This window comes from Oncorhynchus tshawytscha, linkage group LG02 (assembly GCF_018296145.1).
Source record: "Oncorhynchus tshawytscha isolate Ot180627B linkage group LG02, Otsh_v2.0, whole genome shotgun sequence".
In the NCBI taxonomy this organism is placed as follows: domain Eukaryota; kingdom Metazoa; phylum Chordata; class Actinopteri; order Salmoniformes; family Salmonidae; genus Oncorhynchus; species Oncorhynchus tshawytscha.
In genome coordinates, this window is record NC_056430.1 from 15,443,960 (window position 1) to 15,458,190 (window position 14,231).

Consider the following 14,231-nt stretch of genomic DNA (forward strand, 5'->3'; position numbering starts at 1 on the left):
ACACACACACACACACACACACACACACACACACACACACACACACAGCTTCACTGCTCTCACCTATCACACTCAATGAGTCAGCAATAGGATGCCCAGTGCTCCTGTGAAGAGGGTTCAGCCTGTGAACTAGAGATGGAGTACTTGAGTACTTGAAAGGAAGTCAAAACTCAAAACTCGATCTTTAAACAGAGATAAAATGTTGAAATACTGTCAAAGTATTTGGTGGAATGTGCTTTGTGGCTGCCTGAAAGGGCAAGTGAAATTTGCTTTGACTCTAGTGGTCCATATGTACATGTGCAATTGCGGGGCACAACAAAAAATAAACCAAGCCAAGCATCACATAGTTCTTCTCCCTAGTTTCCATTTCTCCTCTGTGTCTTACTCAGTTGCCTTCCGACCGCTCCCTCTGATAGTGCTGTGATGAGAGCAGTATCGCAATGGGTTTTCCATGGCAAAAATGAAAACATGAAGCAGATTCTACTTCTTGGTCCTTTAAAAACCTGCTGTATGTAAAATATTGTGTGCTATAGCTTGGAAAATAAACATGACTCTGGATGAGAACATAATAGCGCTTGTTTCCTACATTAGGGCTGTGTTCCAAAAGAAGTTAAATACGCTTTGTGTTTTGTTTCCTTTGCACAACCATAACGAGTATCGCATATTTTTATCAGAATCATTAAACCTAGGCCTACTCACCAAACTGATGTAGTGGCCGTAATTCATCAACATGCAGTGTTCAATGTTGAATTGTTAATCCATTTGGAAAAGTCCAAAGAACAGGCAGAATAAACTACATCGAACGTCTGTATATGGAAATGTAGTTTTGCAATCCAGATGTATTTATTTTGAACTCTCGAAGTGTAACCCTATTTCAAATCTTTGATAACTTTTCCAGATGTAAGATCTGTGTCACTTCGCACTCGCAGGTTTTTTCATTTGGAAAATATTTTGTTCTATTTCATTCTGTTACATGTTTTTTTACTATAACATAAGTGTGTCTTGACTGTGATAAGGGCTTGTGAAATAAGAGCGTCTTGTCTGCTAAATTAACAAAACAAGGCTATGCCATTTCACAGTCATAGGCTTCTACAAGCAAGCCCCACATTGCTGGTTAGTCCTTTTTTGAAGATTGTGTTCCACGATATAATATAATGAATCTTAAATGGTACTTTTTTTTTGAGTGATATACTGTATATATGGGGTAATTTAGCTATTAGGATTTATCTGTAATGGTTATAATAAATTAAGCATTGTTGTGCACTGATGGTATTGATAAATGGCCATATTTTTTCAAATGTTTTCCTAAAATATATATTTTTCCATTAGAGTTTCCATTAGAGTATACTCAAGTATATCACAAAAAATATGGTAGTACTCAAACAGTCAAAACATTTCAAATGCCCATCCATACTGTGAACAAACTGTCAACATGTTTCTCAAAGAGGGCTAAAACATTTTTAGGAAGCTCAAGTGTATTACAGTATATGTCATAGGGCTTCAGTCTCGAGTCTATAGCTGGAGGATGGGTGAATGTGCTTTACTACTGTAATCTAGTCTCCTGCATGACTGAGGAGAGAGGCTGCCGTGGTCATTACGGGAGGATGGATGGGTGCAAACCTCTGTGTCCTCAGACCATCGTTCATGCCACTGGACGTGTTGATACTTGCTCTGCCTCCTATGCAGGCATTTAGCGCACCAGCTGCCACAAACATACTCTCATACAGTACATTAGACAACAGCCAACATGTATGCACACATTAGACAGGGATGCACAAGAACACACATAGAACATTGCATAGACACACACACACACACACACACACGCACACACACACACTTGTACACGCAGGCATGCACGGACGCACACACACGGGTACTGGTGCCCAGAATTGGCTCAATGAGTCACCTAGTTCCCAGGGAGAGGAAATCGAGCCTCCATATGCTGTGTCATTTCATTTGCTTTGTCATTTCAAATCCAGAGAAAGATGCTGAAAACATTGCAAAATATCCTTTGTGAACTGCACTCCCAGTCTCAAATTGAAATGTACATTTATGACCATTTTGTTCCAGTTCACTAAATTGATTGATTATTCAATTTGAGCTTTGCTAATTTGCTATTATGGAAACAGGTGACACAGCAGATCTGCATACTGTATGTGTGTGTGGGTGGAGAGGTGTTGCCTCAGTGGACAGTATGCAGGGCTGTTCATCCGTCTGCTGAGTCTCTGGGCATGGAAGTGTCTGGTTCTCTGAGTCTAGCCAGCTGTTCATCCGTCTGCTCTGCTGAGTCTCTGGGCATGGAGGTGTCTGGTTCTCTGAGCCTAGCCAGTTGTTCATCCCTCTGCTCTGCTGAGTCTCTGGGCATGGAGGAGTCTGGTTCTCTGAGTCTAGCCAGCTGTTCATCCCTCTGCTCTGCTGAGTCTCTGGGCATGGAGGTGTCTGGTTCTCTGAGCCTAGCCAGCTGTTCATCCCTCTGCTCTGCTGAGTCTCTGGGCATGGAGGTGTCTGGTTCTCTGAGCCTAGCCAGCTGTTCATCCCTCTGCTCTGCTGAGTCTCTGGGCATGGGGGAGTCTGGTTCTCTGAGTCTAGCCAGCTGTTCATCCGTCTGCTCTGCTGAGTCTCTGGGCATGGAGGTGTCTGGTTCTCTGAGCCTAGCCAGCTGTTCATCCGTCTGCTCTGCTGAGTCTCTGGGCATGGGGGAGTCTGGTTCTCTGAGCCTAGCCAGCTGTTCATCCGTCTGCTCTGCTGAGTCTCTGGGCATGGGGGAGTCTGGTTCTCTGAGCCTAGCCAGCTGTTCATCCGTCTGCTCTGCTGAGTCTCTGGGCATGGGGGAGTCTGGTTCTCTGAGCCTAGCCAGCTGTTCATCCGTCTGCTCTGCTGAGTCTCTGGGCATGGGGGAGTCTGGTTCTCTGAGCCTAGCCAGCTGTTCATCCGTCTGCTCTGCTGAGTCTCTGGGCATGGGGGAGTCTGGTTCTCTGAGCCTAGCCAGCTGTTCATCCGTCTGCTCTGCTGAGTCTCTGGGCATGGAGGTGTCTGGTTCTCTGAGCCTAGCCAGCTGTTCATCCGTCTGCTCTGCTGAGTCTCTGGGCATGGGGGAGTCTGGTTCTCTGAGCCTAGCCAGCTGTTCATCCGTCTGCTCTGCTGAGTCTCTGGGCATGGGGGAGTCTGGTTCTCTTATGTTGTTCTTGTCTATAACTGTTCTGTACTCTGTCATGTATTTGTATGTTCTGTGTGGACCCCAGAAAGAGTAGCTGCTGCACACATCCTAATAAACTAAACTCATTATCTTCACATTGGCGACTGAACTGTGCTGTGTCATCATTGCCATCACGCCAATCATCCCTGTCTATTTACACTACACCACGGGAGGCTGGTGGCACCTTAATTGGGGAGGACAGGCTCATGGTAATGGCTGTAGCAGAATAAGTGGAATGGCTTGATTCCATTCACTCCGTTCAAACCATTATTATGAGCCGTCCTCCCCTCAGCAGCCTCCACTGCAGTACACAGATGGTAGAGGGAGAAACACCCAGAGGAAATATATATCCTGCCTGCCACTGGCACACTTTATTACAACACTACATTATTTATCATGGCACACAGCCTTGTCCACAGACACCAATATATCTCCCATATTAGCCATCCACACAGTGTAGATTACCTGGCCTCATTGGCCACCTGTCAAAACAACCCAATATTTATTAATTTAATCTGGTTCACTCAATCATTGTCTCTTATGGCTAGAATGACCCTTTAACGATTTATGATGAGATCTTGCATCATCACTGTAGATGCGCTTGCTTTGTCAAATCCTCTCCCCAGAGGTCCTTACACACAGCCATACCTCACTGCTCTAAAAAACAAATGTTTGATAGACTGTTGGCTGTACATTTGGTGATAATATGGGTTCTCCCTCCCTCCTCAGATTTAAACATTAGCCCTCTACCTCTGTCTGTTGCAATAACTGTTCCCTAGTACTGTGGTACCTGCAGCCTCCTAGCTTTGCCCATAATGTCCTCCTCCTGTCCCCTCACGCCCCCTGCAGGACGATGCCCGCCAGCTCTTTGCCCTGTCGGCTGCTGCTGAGGCGCAGGGCATCCTGCCCGACGACCTGTCCAAAGTGATCCGCCGCCTGTGGGCTGACAGCGGGGTGCAAGGCTGCTTCACACGCTCCCGGGAGTACCAGCTCAACGACTCAGCCGCATAGTGAGTAGACATAGTGTGTTTCAATTATGAACAAATTCTTATTTACAATGAGGCCTAGCAAGAGGCCTCCTGTGGGACGGGGGCTGAGATTATAAATAAATGTAGGACAAAACGCACATTGTGATAAAAGAGACACCACAACACTAGATAAAGAGAGACCTAAGACAGCAACACAACATGGTAGCAACACAACATGACAACAACACAACATGACAGCAACACAACATGACAGCAACACAACATGACAGCAACACAACATGACAGCAACACAACATGACAACAACACAACATGGCAGCAACACAACATGGCAGCAACACAGCAACACAACAACACAACATGACAACAAAATGGCAGTAACACAACATGACAGCAACACATGACAACAACACATGACAGTAACACAACATGACAGCAACACAACATGACAGCAACACATGGCAGCAACACAACATGACAACAACACAACATGACGACAACAGCAACACAACCTGGCAACAACTCAACATGACATCAACACAACATGGCAGCAACACAACCTGACAAGAACACAACCTGGCAGCAACACAACCTGGCAACAACATGACAACAGCACAACATGACAACCCAACCTGGCAGCAACACAACATGAAAACAACTCAATGTCCTTCAATGTCAACAACTCCCTTGAAGGAGTGGTACGCTCAATGATTCTCAATATAACCCACCTCCCTCCATCCTCTCCCTCACTCCTTACCTCCCTCTAGTTGACTCAGTATGCAATCTGCACCTGCACACATACCCTCATGCTACCACAATACAAATAAATGTGACCAGGAGACCAACACCAGTTAGAGCTACTCTCTATCTCCTCCTGCTGCTCGTTGAGACCAACACCAGTTAGAGCTACTCTCTATCTCCTCCTGCTGCTCTTGGAGACCAACACCAGTTAGAGCTACTCTCTATCTCCTCCTGCTGCTCGTTGGAGACCAATACCAGTTAGAGCTACTCTCTATCTCCTCCTGCTGCTCGTTAGAGCTGCTGCTCGTTGGAGACCAACACCAGTTAGAGCTACTCTCTATCTCCTCCTGCTGCTCGTTGGAGACCAACACCAGTTAGAGCTACTCTCTATCTCCTCCTGCTGCTCGTTGGAGACCAACACCAGTTAGAGCTACTCTCTATCTCCTCCTGCTGCTCGTTGGAGACCAATACCAGTTAGAGCTACTCTCTATCTCCTCCTGCTGCTCGTTGGAGACCAATACCAGTTAGAGCTACCAGTCTCTATCACCTCCTGCTGCTCGTTGGAGACCAACACCAGTTAGAGCTACTCTCTATCTCCTCCTGCTGCTCTTGGAGACCAACACCAGTTAGAGCTACTCTCTATCTCCTCCTGCTGCTCGTTGGAGACCAACACCAGTTAGAGCTACTCTCTATCTCCTCCTGCTGCTCGTTGGAGACCAACACCAGTTAGAGCTACTCTCTATCTCCTCCTGCTGCTCGTTGGAGACCAACACCAGTTAGAGCTACTCTCTATCTCCTCCTGCTGCTCGTTGGAGACCAACACCAGTTAGAGCTACTCTCTATCTCCTCCTGCTGCTCGTTGGAGACAACACCAGTTAGAGCTACTCTCTATCTCCTCCTGCTGCTCGTTGGAGACCAACACCAGTTAGAGCTACTCTCTATCTCCTCCTGCTGCTCGTTGGAGACCAACACCAGTTAGAGCTACTCTCTATCTCCTCCTGCTGCTCGTTGGAGACCAACACCAGTTAGAGCTACTCTCTATCTCCTCCTGCTGCTCGTTGGAGACCAACACCAGTTAGAGCTACTCTCTATCTCCTCCTGCTGCTCTTGGAGACCAACACCAGTTAGAGCTACTCTCTATCTCCTCCTGCTGCTCGTTGGAGACCAACACCAGTTAGAGCTACTCTCTATCTCCTCCTGCTGCTCGTTGGAGACCAATACCAGTTAGAGCTACTCTCTATCACCTCCTGCTGCTCGTTGGAGACCAACACCAGTTAGAGCTACTCTCTATCTCCTCCTGCTGCTCTTGGAGACCAATACCAGTTAGAGCTACTCTCTATCTCCTCCTGCTGCTCTTGGAGACCAACACCAGTTAGAGCTACTCTCTATCTCCTCCTGCTGCTCGTTGGAGACCAACACCAGTTAGAGCTACTCTCTATCTCCTCCTGCTGCTCTTGGAGACCAACACCAGTTAGAGCTACTCTCTGTCTCCTCCTGCTGCTCGTTAACTTTTTATTCAACCTGGAAAACAAAAGCCTGTCTACTTTGCATACAGCTTAACAACTCTGCTTTGTCTGCCAATTTCCTTTTTAATAACATTACAAACACATTAAGAGAATGAGTTGATTCTTAAAGGTCGGATCACAGAGAAGACTGGGTGTTTACCCTGATGCAATCACAGTGGCAGTTAGATTGATTGGTGGCTTGTCTGTCTCATATCAGGTTTAATCAGGAGTGTGTAAAACCTCTGGCCAGCCTCCCATTAGACTGATGTATGATGGTATTGTGTTCTGATTGATGGTAACAGAGGAGGTCTGTGTCTGGATTCTCCTCTTCTCTACTGCTCTCCTCTCCCATCTGCTGATGTGTGAAACCTGACATAATACTCCACAGGTAGCAGACTAAACTCAACGGTGACCGAACAGGCCCCCATTAACATAACAGGGGGCTGTAGTTGACCGGGTTGAGAGTTTCTTGGTGTCCACATCACCAACAGTCTATCATGATCCAAACACACCAAGACAGTCGTGAAGAGGGCACGACAACACCTTTTCCCTCTCAGGAGACTGAAAAGATTTGGCTTGGGTCCCCAGATCCTCAAAAAGTTCTACAGCTGCACCATTGAGAGCATCCTGACTGGGTACATCACCGCCTGGTATGGTAACTGCTCGGCATCTGTAAGGCGCAACAGAGGGTAGTGCGTATGGCCCAGTACATCACTGGGGTCAAGCTTCCTGCCATCCAGCATTGAGGGGGAAAAGTATTTGATCCCCTGCTGATTTTGTACATTTGCCCACTGACAAAGAAATGATCAGTCTAATGGTAGGTTTATTTGAACAGTGAGAGACAGAATAACAACAAAAAAAATCAGAAAAATTCATGCCAAAAATGTTATAAATTGATTTGCATTTTAATGAGGGAAATAAGTATTTTTTTATTTACATATATATATATATCGTTTTGCATTTAAGTATATTTTTTTTGTTAGAGTACTAATGTTACCATCTCCACTACAACAACAAAATACTTAACTACATGTATTTTTGTCCTTGGAAACATTTAATTGAAATACTGTAGAATTCCATTCATTCCTATGGAGGCCTGTTCCTACTGAGGAGTGCCGATATGGCCGACCGGAAGGATTCCAAACAGACATTACATTGAGCCAGTCCTCCTGTAGCTACTCCCACCAGCCTCCACTGCTGTAGAATTCCATTCATTCCTATGGAGGCCTGTTCCTACTGAGGGGTGCCAATATGGCCGACCGTTGGCGTCCAAAAACTTTCAATGGCCAATACATAGAATCAGCAATCCAGGGTTTATATACATCACTGGTGAAAACCCTTTGAAGTGATGTGTGTTGCCATAGAAATGTTCCCTTTGAGAAAAGTCGAGCGAGAGAGAGAGAGAGAGAGAGACGTATCATACACAAACACAAACACAGAACTCTGTGGTCGTGCATGAACCAAACAGAACCAATCCAGAATCACTGTTGTGCTAAAACACAACAACAGACAACAGCTGTGGTGTATGTGCTTGAGTGCCTCTGCTTGAATGTGTGTGTGTCTTGCCAATGTGTATGTGTCGCCACTCATCATCATCATCATCATCATCCTGTGTGTGTGGTCCTCACAGCTACCTGAACGAAATGGAGAGAATAGCCAAACCAGACTACATCCCCACACAGCAGGACGTGCTGCGGACCAGAGTGAAGACCACCGGCATCGTGGAGACACACTTCACCTTCAAGGACCTGCACTTCAAGTAAGGGCTCTTAGAACAAACCTGAAACCTGAATAGTGTCAGTCTCTCTATCTGGATGACTTTCTGTATTGGGACAGGGGCAAACATGTAACTGACCATTACTTTATTACATTAATGAGAAAACAAAATGTAACCAGTGCACAGATATAGAGAGGCCTGGTCTATTCCCTCTGTCCCCTTGTTTTTAACTTGCTGTGGATGAAAAAAGATTCCAAAAGGGTTCTTTGGCTGTCCCCATAGGATAACTATTTTTGGTTCCAGGTAGAACTATTTTGGGTTCCATGTAGAATCCTCTGTAGAAAGGGTTCTACATGGAACCCAAAAGGGTTCTACCTGCAACCAAAAAGGGTTCTTCAAAGGGGACAGACAAAGAACTCTTTAAGGTTCTAGATAGCACCTTTTTTTCTAAGAGTGAAGACTGCATATCCAAAGTGTCTGGTTTGTGTGTGTACTACATGTGCGTGTCTTTAATGGCATGTGCATATGGCTGACCAGGAAGTGTTGTGAGACACCCTCTACCTCCTGACTGTGAGCAGCCTGAGGCAGATGTAACACTGTTTAACAAGTTCATCTGATACAATGGGAGATCCGTTCCAGCTTCAATGCTTTTAACAGCCAGATAGACGATGAGAAACGTGGAAAAGAGTCACCTCTTTATATCTCTGTTCTGTTGGCTGTAGCTATGGAAACTCATCTCCAGGAAAATAACAACAGAATGAATGGCATAGAAATGACAACTGAGACATTTGGTTGAGGGAGAGAGATGGTGAAAAGAAGACATACTAAAATAGTGTTTGTTTCTTTTGTGTTACCTTCTCCATATTCTCCTGCAATGTTTCTGTCTTTAGAGCTTGTGTTGTTCTCCTCACAAAGAGACGAGCAGGAAGCCACTGAAGCTGCTGTGATTATCACGATCACCATAGACCCGGATGCCTGGCGGGAGACGCCGTTCTCCAGCTACAAAGTCCCTGCATTGGTTAGATACTGAAAGCCTCCAGGGATATTGGTCTGATGCGACCACATTAGACACGGGTCATTCTTATACAAGAATGCACTCACCAGTGCTACAGTGTTAAAATCCATGGATGTGAATCTGATGTAGTCAAATCAAATCAAATTGTATTTGTCACATGCGCCGAATACAACAGTGAAGTGCTTATTTACAAGCCCTTAACCAACAATGCAGTTTTAAGAAAAATAACAACAAAAAAATAACAAATAAAAGTAACAAATAATTAAAGAGCAGCAGTAAAATAACAATAGGGAGGCTATATACAGAGGGTACGGGTACAGGGTCTATGTGCAGGGGCACTGGTTGGTCGAGGTAATATGTACATGTAGGTAGAGTTATTTCAGTGACTATGCATAGATAATAACAGATTAGTAGCCGGGGGAGGGGATGCAAATACTCTGTCTAGTACACTCCTCTCACTGGGACTGTGAAGATACCAGTAGTGGGGCTGTAGGCTTGCCCAGTGTTTGTGATTTCATTGTGTAGACCAGTGAGATATCAGTATTGAAGGGTCCATGGTGATTATTTAAAGCAGCAGAGAACGCTACCTTTGTTCTACCTGCATTCTCTCTCCTCAGTTCTTCCAGTCTGGGTCCCATGGTGGACATTTCTGCAGATTGGGCAGTGATCTTGTTCTCCAGTTCCTTTACTTTGTCCTTGTATAAATGCAGTTCAGTCTTAATTATGCTCCACTCTCTGGTCCATCACCTCTGTCTTCAGCTCCTCCACCTGTCTCTCACTGGCTGTCACTATGGCTGCCATGTTCCTAAGCTCCATAATCATCTCTCTGGTCCATCACCTCTGTCTTCAGCTCCTCCACCTGTCTCTCACTGGCTGTCACTTTGGCTGCCATGTTCCTAAGCTCCATAATCATCTCTCTGGTCCATCACCTCTGTCTTCAGCTCCTCCACCTGTCTCTCACTGGCTGTCACTTTGGCTGCCATGTTCCTAAGCTCCATAATCATCTCTCTGGTCCATCACCTCTGTCTTCAGCTCCTCCACCTGTCTCTCACTGGCTGTCACTTTGGCTGCCATGTTCCTAAGCTCCATAATTATCTCTCTGGTCCATCACCTCTGTCTTCAGCTCCTCCACATGTCTCTCACTGGCTGTCACTATGGCTGCCATGTTCCTAAGCTCCATAATCATCTCTCTGGTCCATCACCTCTGTCTTCAGCTCCTCCACCTGTCTCTCACTAGCTGTCACTTTGGCTGCCATGTTCCTAAGCTCCATAATCATGTCTATCAGCAGTCTCCACTCACCGGAGATGTCAGCGCGTTTGTCCTTTTAGATTTTTTACATTACTGTCCATGCTCTCTCCTCATTTGCTGTGACCCTGTTCAAATCAAATGTATTTATTAAGCCCTTCTTACATCAGCTGATATCTCAAAGTGCTGTACAGAAACCCAGCCTAAAACCCCAAACAGCAAGCAATGCAGAAGTAGAAGCACGTTAAGTAATTGTTTTCTATGACCCATCCACTCTCTCCCTGAGTCCATTCCCCACAGAGGCAGAACAGCAACAGTCGCATTACAGCACACTACCCATTCTGAAATGAATACCTCAAACTAATGAAGCATACTGGACACAGTCCCTTTAAATGCACACTGGTCTTGGTGAACCTGTACATGGGAAATTAACATTTGTTCACAATGGAAATTTCAAGAACATTGCCAAAGACTGTGGATGATAACAGAATACGGGTATAGATTATTCCATGCCAAGTCATTGACATTTAGGTTGTTGACAGAGTCATGGGACAGTCAAACCTGTTACTCAGTTCTAAACCAGGTCATCTTAATCTTGTACGTCTGAGCCTGTGAATTCCCAGTATGTTGCAGGTTGAAGCTTTGTGCGGAATAGTGGGTCAGCTCGATAGAATCTACCTTCACATCAATGTCCATTAACGTGTGATAGAAAGGCTGTGTTGTTGGCACTAATCACAGCTCAGCGCCTGCCTTCCCTGAAAACCAATGTCACCTCATCTGTGTGGTGGGCTCATGTGGTAGAGCCTCGTCATCTCTCTCCCAGTTCCTTTACCCACTTCTTCTGGTAGACACCTGGTGTAACAGTCTAATGTGTCTCCAGTGTTGATGCGTCTGAACACTCAGAGTAGAAGTGCTGATTTAGGAGCAGTTTTCCCTTTCAGATCAAAATGAATGTGATTGCATGGACAGAGGGGAACCTGATCCTAGATCAGCACCACTACCCTGAGACGCTTGATACATATGGCCCCTGAGGGCTTCCTGTAGCAGTGTTGGCCCTGTAGTCTTTTATCACGGTCCAGCGTATCTAATGGATCTCTGTCTGGCTTTGTACTCAGAACAACCTCATGAAATGTTAATGCATAGCCTGAGATTGAATGTCACCCTCACTTTCTATCTTTCTTCCCCTTATCACGCTCTCTTTTTCTTCTCTACTTCTCTCCTCTCTGTACTTCACCTTATCACGCTCTCTTTCTTTTCCGGTGTTACTACCTTCATGTCTCTCTCCACCCTCTCTCCCTCTTTACCCTCATCCACCTCTCCGTCCTCTCTCTCCCTCTTTACCCTCATCCATCTCTCCGTCCTCTCTCTCCCTCTTTCTCCTCATCCATCTCTCAACCTCTCTCACCCTCATTATCCTCATCCCTCTCTCATTCCTCTCTCCCTCTTTACCCTCATACATATCTCCACCTCTCTCTCCCGCTCTCTCTCTTTCCACTCATCCCTCTCTCCACCTCTCTCCTGCAGGATGTTTGACGTGGGCGGCCAGCGCTCAGAGAGGAAGAAATGGATCCACTGCTTTGAAGGAGTCACAGCCATCATCTTCTGTGTGGCGCTGAGTGCTTATGACCTGGTGCTGGCTGAGGATGAGGAGATGGTGAGGAGGAAGAGTCACCTATCTTATCCACACCTTGGAAATAGACAATATTTCTGTGATCCACACATTATCAACTGGTCATACGTATACTTGTCATCTGGTACCAAAACACCCATATACTTTACATATTATAAAGCAAATATTACTTCTCTACATTTTGTTTAACAAGATATGTGCACTGGAATAGGCTATTAGATCGATTTTATTATATAGGGGTGTACGTGATATACTATACACACTGCTTACTGAAGTGTGGGTTGATGACTTAACCTGTGGAGGGGTTCAAGCTGCTTAGATAGCATCTCATTTCTGTGCAACGAGCCATTTGTTTTCCTCACTGTGGTGTCAAGCACCCAATCAATACACCACTTATGTAAGTACAGGACAAATGCTTGATGGGAGGAACCATCCGACCTCACAGACACTGCATTTTGTGAGAGAGTGTAACAATTTGATCCCACATTAATTCAATAGTCTTGTTGATATGCTATAGCTCACAAATTCTTAGGACCAAATAGGCCGTTGGTTTACTTCTATGGGAGTTCACCTGTTTTACTTCCTTTCAGTCAGTCCTTTTTTTTATACAGAACATACATTTATTTTTAACAGTCTGCTTGAACAATATGTTTCCTCTCACCATAGACACGTTCACAAAAGACATACTGTACCACTACCCTATACAGCTAGATTTAAAATGAGGCGTTTACTGCCCCCTTGTGGCAACCTCTATGTTTTATCCTTAGGTTGATGTCTTTGGTTGTGATGTGACCAATTTTGTATTTATTTTATTTAACCTTTATTTAACTAAACAAGTCAGTTAAGAACAAATGATTATTTTACAATGAAGGCCTACCCCGGCCTAACCCCGGGCAAACCCTCCCCTAACCCGGACCACTCTTGGCAAATTGTCCGCCGCCCTTTGGGATGTATTTATACAATGGGTGAGTCTAATCCTGAATGCTGATTGGTTAAAATTGCATTCCAGCCTGTGTCTATTCCACAAGTTACCACCGGCTAAATCTACAACGTTAAAATGCCTATTTACTCTGTTCCATCTAACTGCGCAAACCACTGTCTCATCAGTCCAGCCAGGCAATTTATAAACTTGACATCCACTATAAAAAGCATCTAGACATTAGCTCACATTTCTTTTAAACCTAACTTTTAGTTTTCAACAGCAGAGATTTGTATAAACCTTGCTGTCTGTTTCTCTGACATTTGCAACATTGTTTCAGTATTCAAATTTGATCTCCAGCTGTCCCATAGTAATGAATGTGTCGGAAGTTGGGACGAGACAGACAGACAGGCATGCAGCGTTTCTCATCCAGTCTAAATCATGAATCAGCTGGCATCATTTTTATGAATATATACAAAGAAATGTCAATTGAAAAAAGGTCAAACGAAACTTAGTGCGGCTAGTCTTTCCAGCTTCAGATTGAAGTAATTGTGTTAGCTGTGTTGTTGGCTAGCTCCTCTGAATAACAGTGTCCTGTTGAGAGAGCACATTTTCTATGCCAGGCGAAATCGCACCTCATTAGCTCATTGTTATAGATGTATCCAAATAAATGTCACTAGAAAACAGCTTAAACAAATGCAAATGCTACTGTTGTTATTCTGCGGCACTGTTTGACGTGACTGTATGCTAGCTTTAGTTGGCTAGCTAGCAAGCAAGCAAGGGATAAGAACGTTGCTAGCCGGTATGGCAATAGAACATTTAGAACGGACGACTGGGTCCATAGATACAGAACAAAAAGACTGAACGACTGGGGTCGCGTCTCTGGCAACCAAACCGATAGAACAAACGACCAGCCGGCTTGGGTAGCAACCCTAGATTTGTGTTAGGACTATATCTTGTGGAAGGATGAAATAGTATGAATAAAATAATCAAATGAATGTTTTTAATGATAATATGTAAATCATTATTTTAATATGTTGGTAATCTGTTGTATAAAAGTGATAATGCCCTTGGAGGATATATTGGCACGGTTTTCTGGCCCTCGACTAACAACACCTGTGCCAATATTTCCCCCAAACACCAGCTTTTCATGCATTATCAATTAAATAAACCCTTGCTGATTCTATGTATTGGCCATTGAGAGGCTTTGAAGCCACCGGTCGGCCATATTGGAACTCCCCAGTAGGAGCAGGCCTCCATAGGAATGAATGG

At 44.9% G+C, this 14,231-nt stretch overlaps 1 protein-coding gene across 3 annotated transcripts in view; it reads left to right on the top strand.

Moving 5' to 3' along the window:
• gnai2b (guanine nucleotide binding protein (G protein), alpha inhibiting activity polypeptide 2b) overlaps nt 1–14,231 on the top strand; it is an 86,337-nt gene that overhangs the window by 65,610 nt on the left and 6,496 nt on the right. For all 3 annotated transcript variants that reach the window (XM_024383059.2, XM_024383068.2, XM_024383079.2), the window contains 3 exons: nt 4,049–4,209; nt 8,063–8,191; nt 11,935–12,064. In XM_024383059.2, coding sequence (XP_024238827.1) covers nt 4,049–4,209; nt 8,063–8,191; nt 11,935–12,064 — 420 coding nt within the window. The remainder of the gene's footprint in view (nt 1–4,048; nt 4,210–8,062; nt 8,192–11,934; nt 12,065–14,231) is intronic.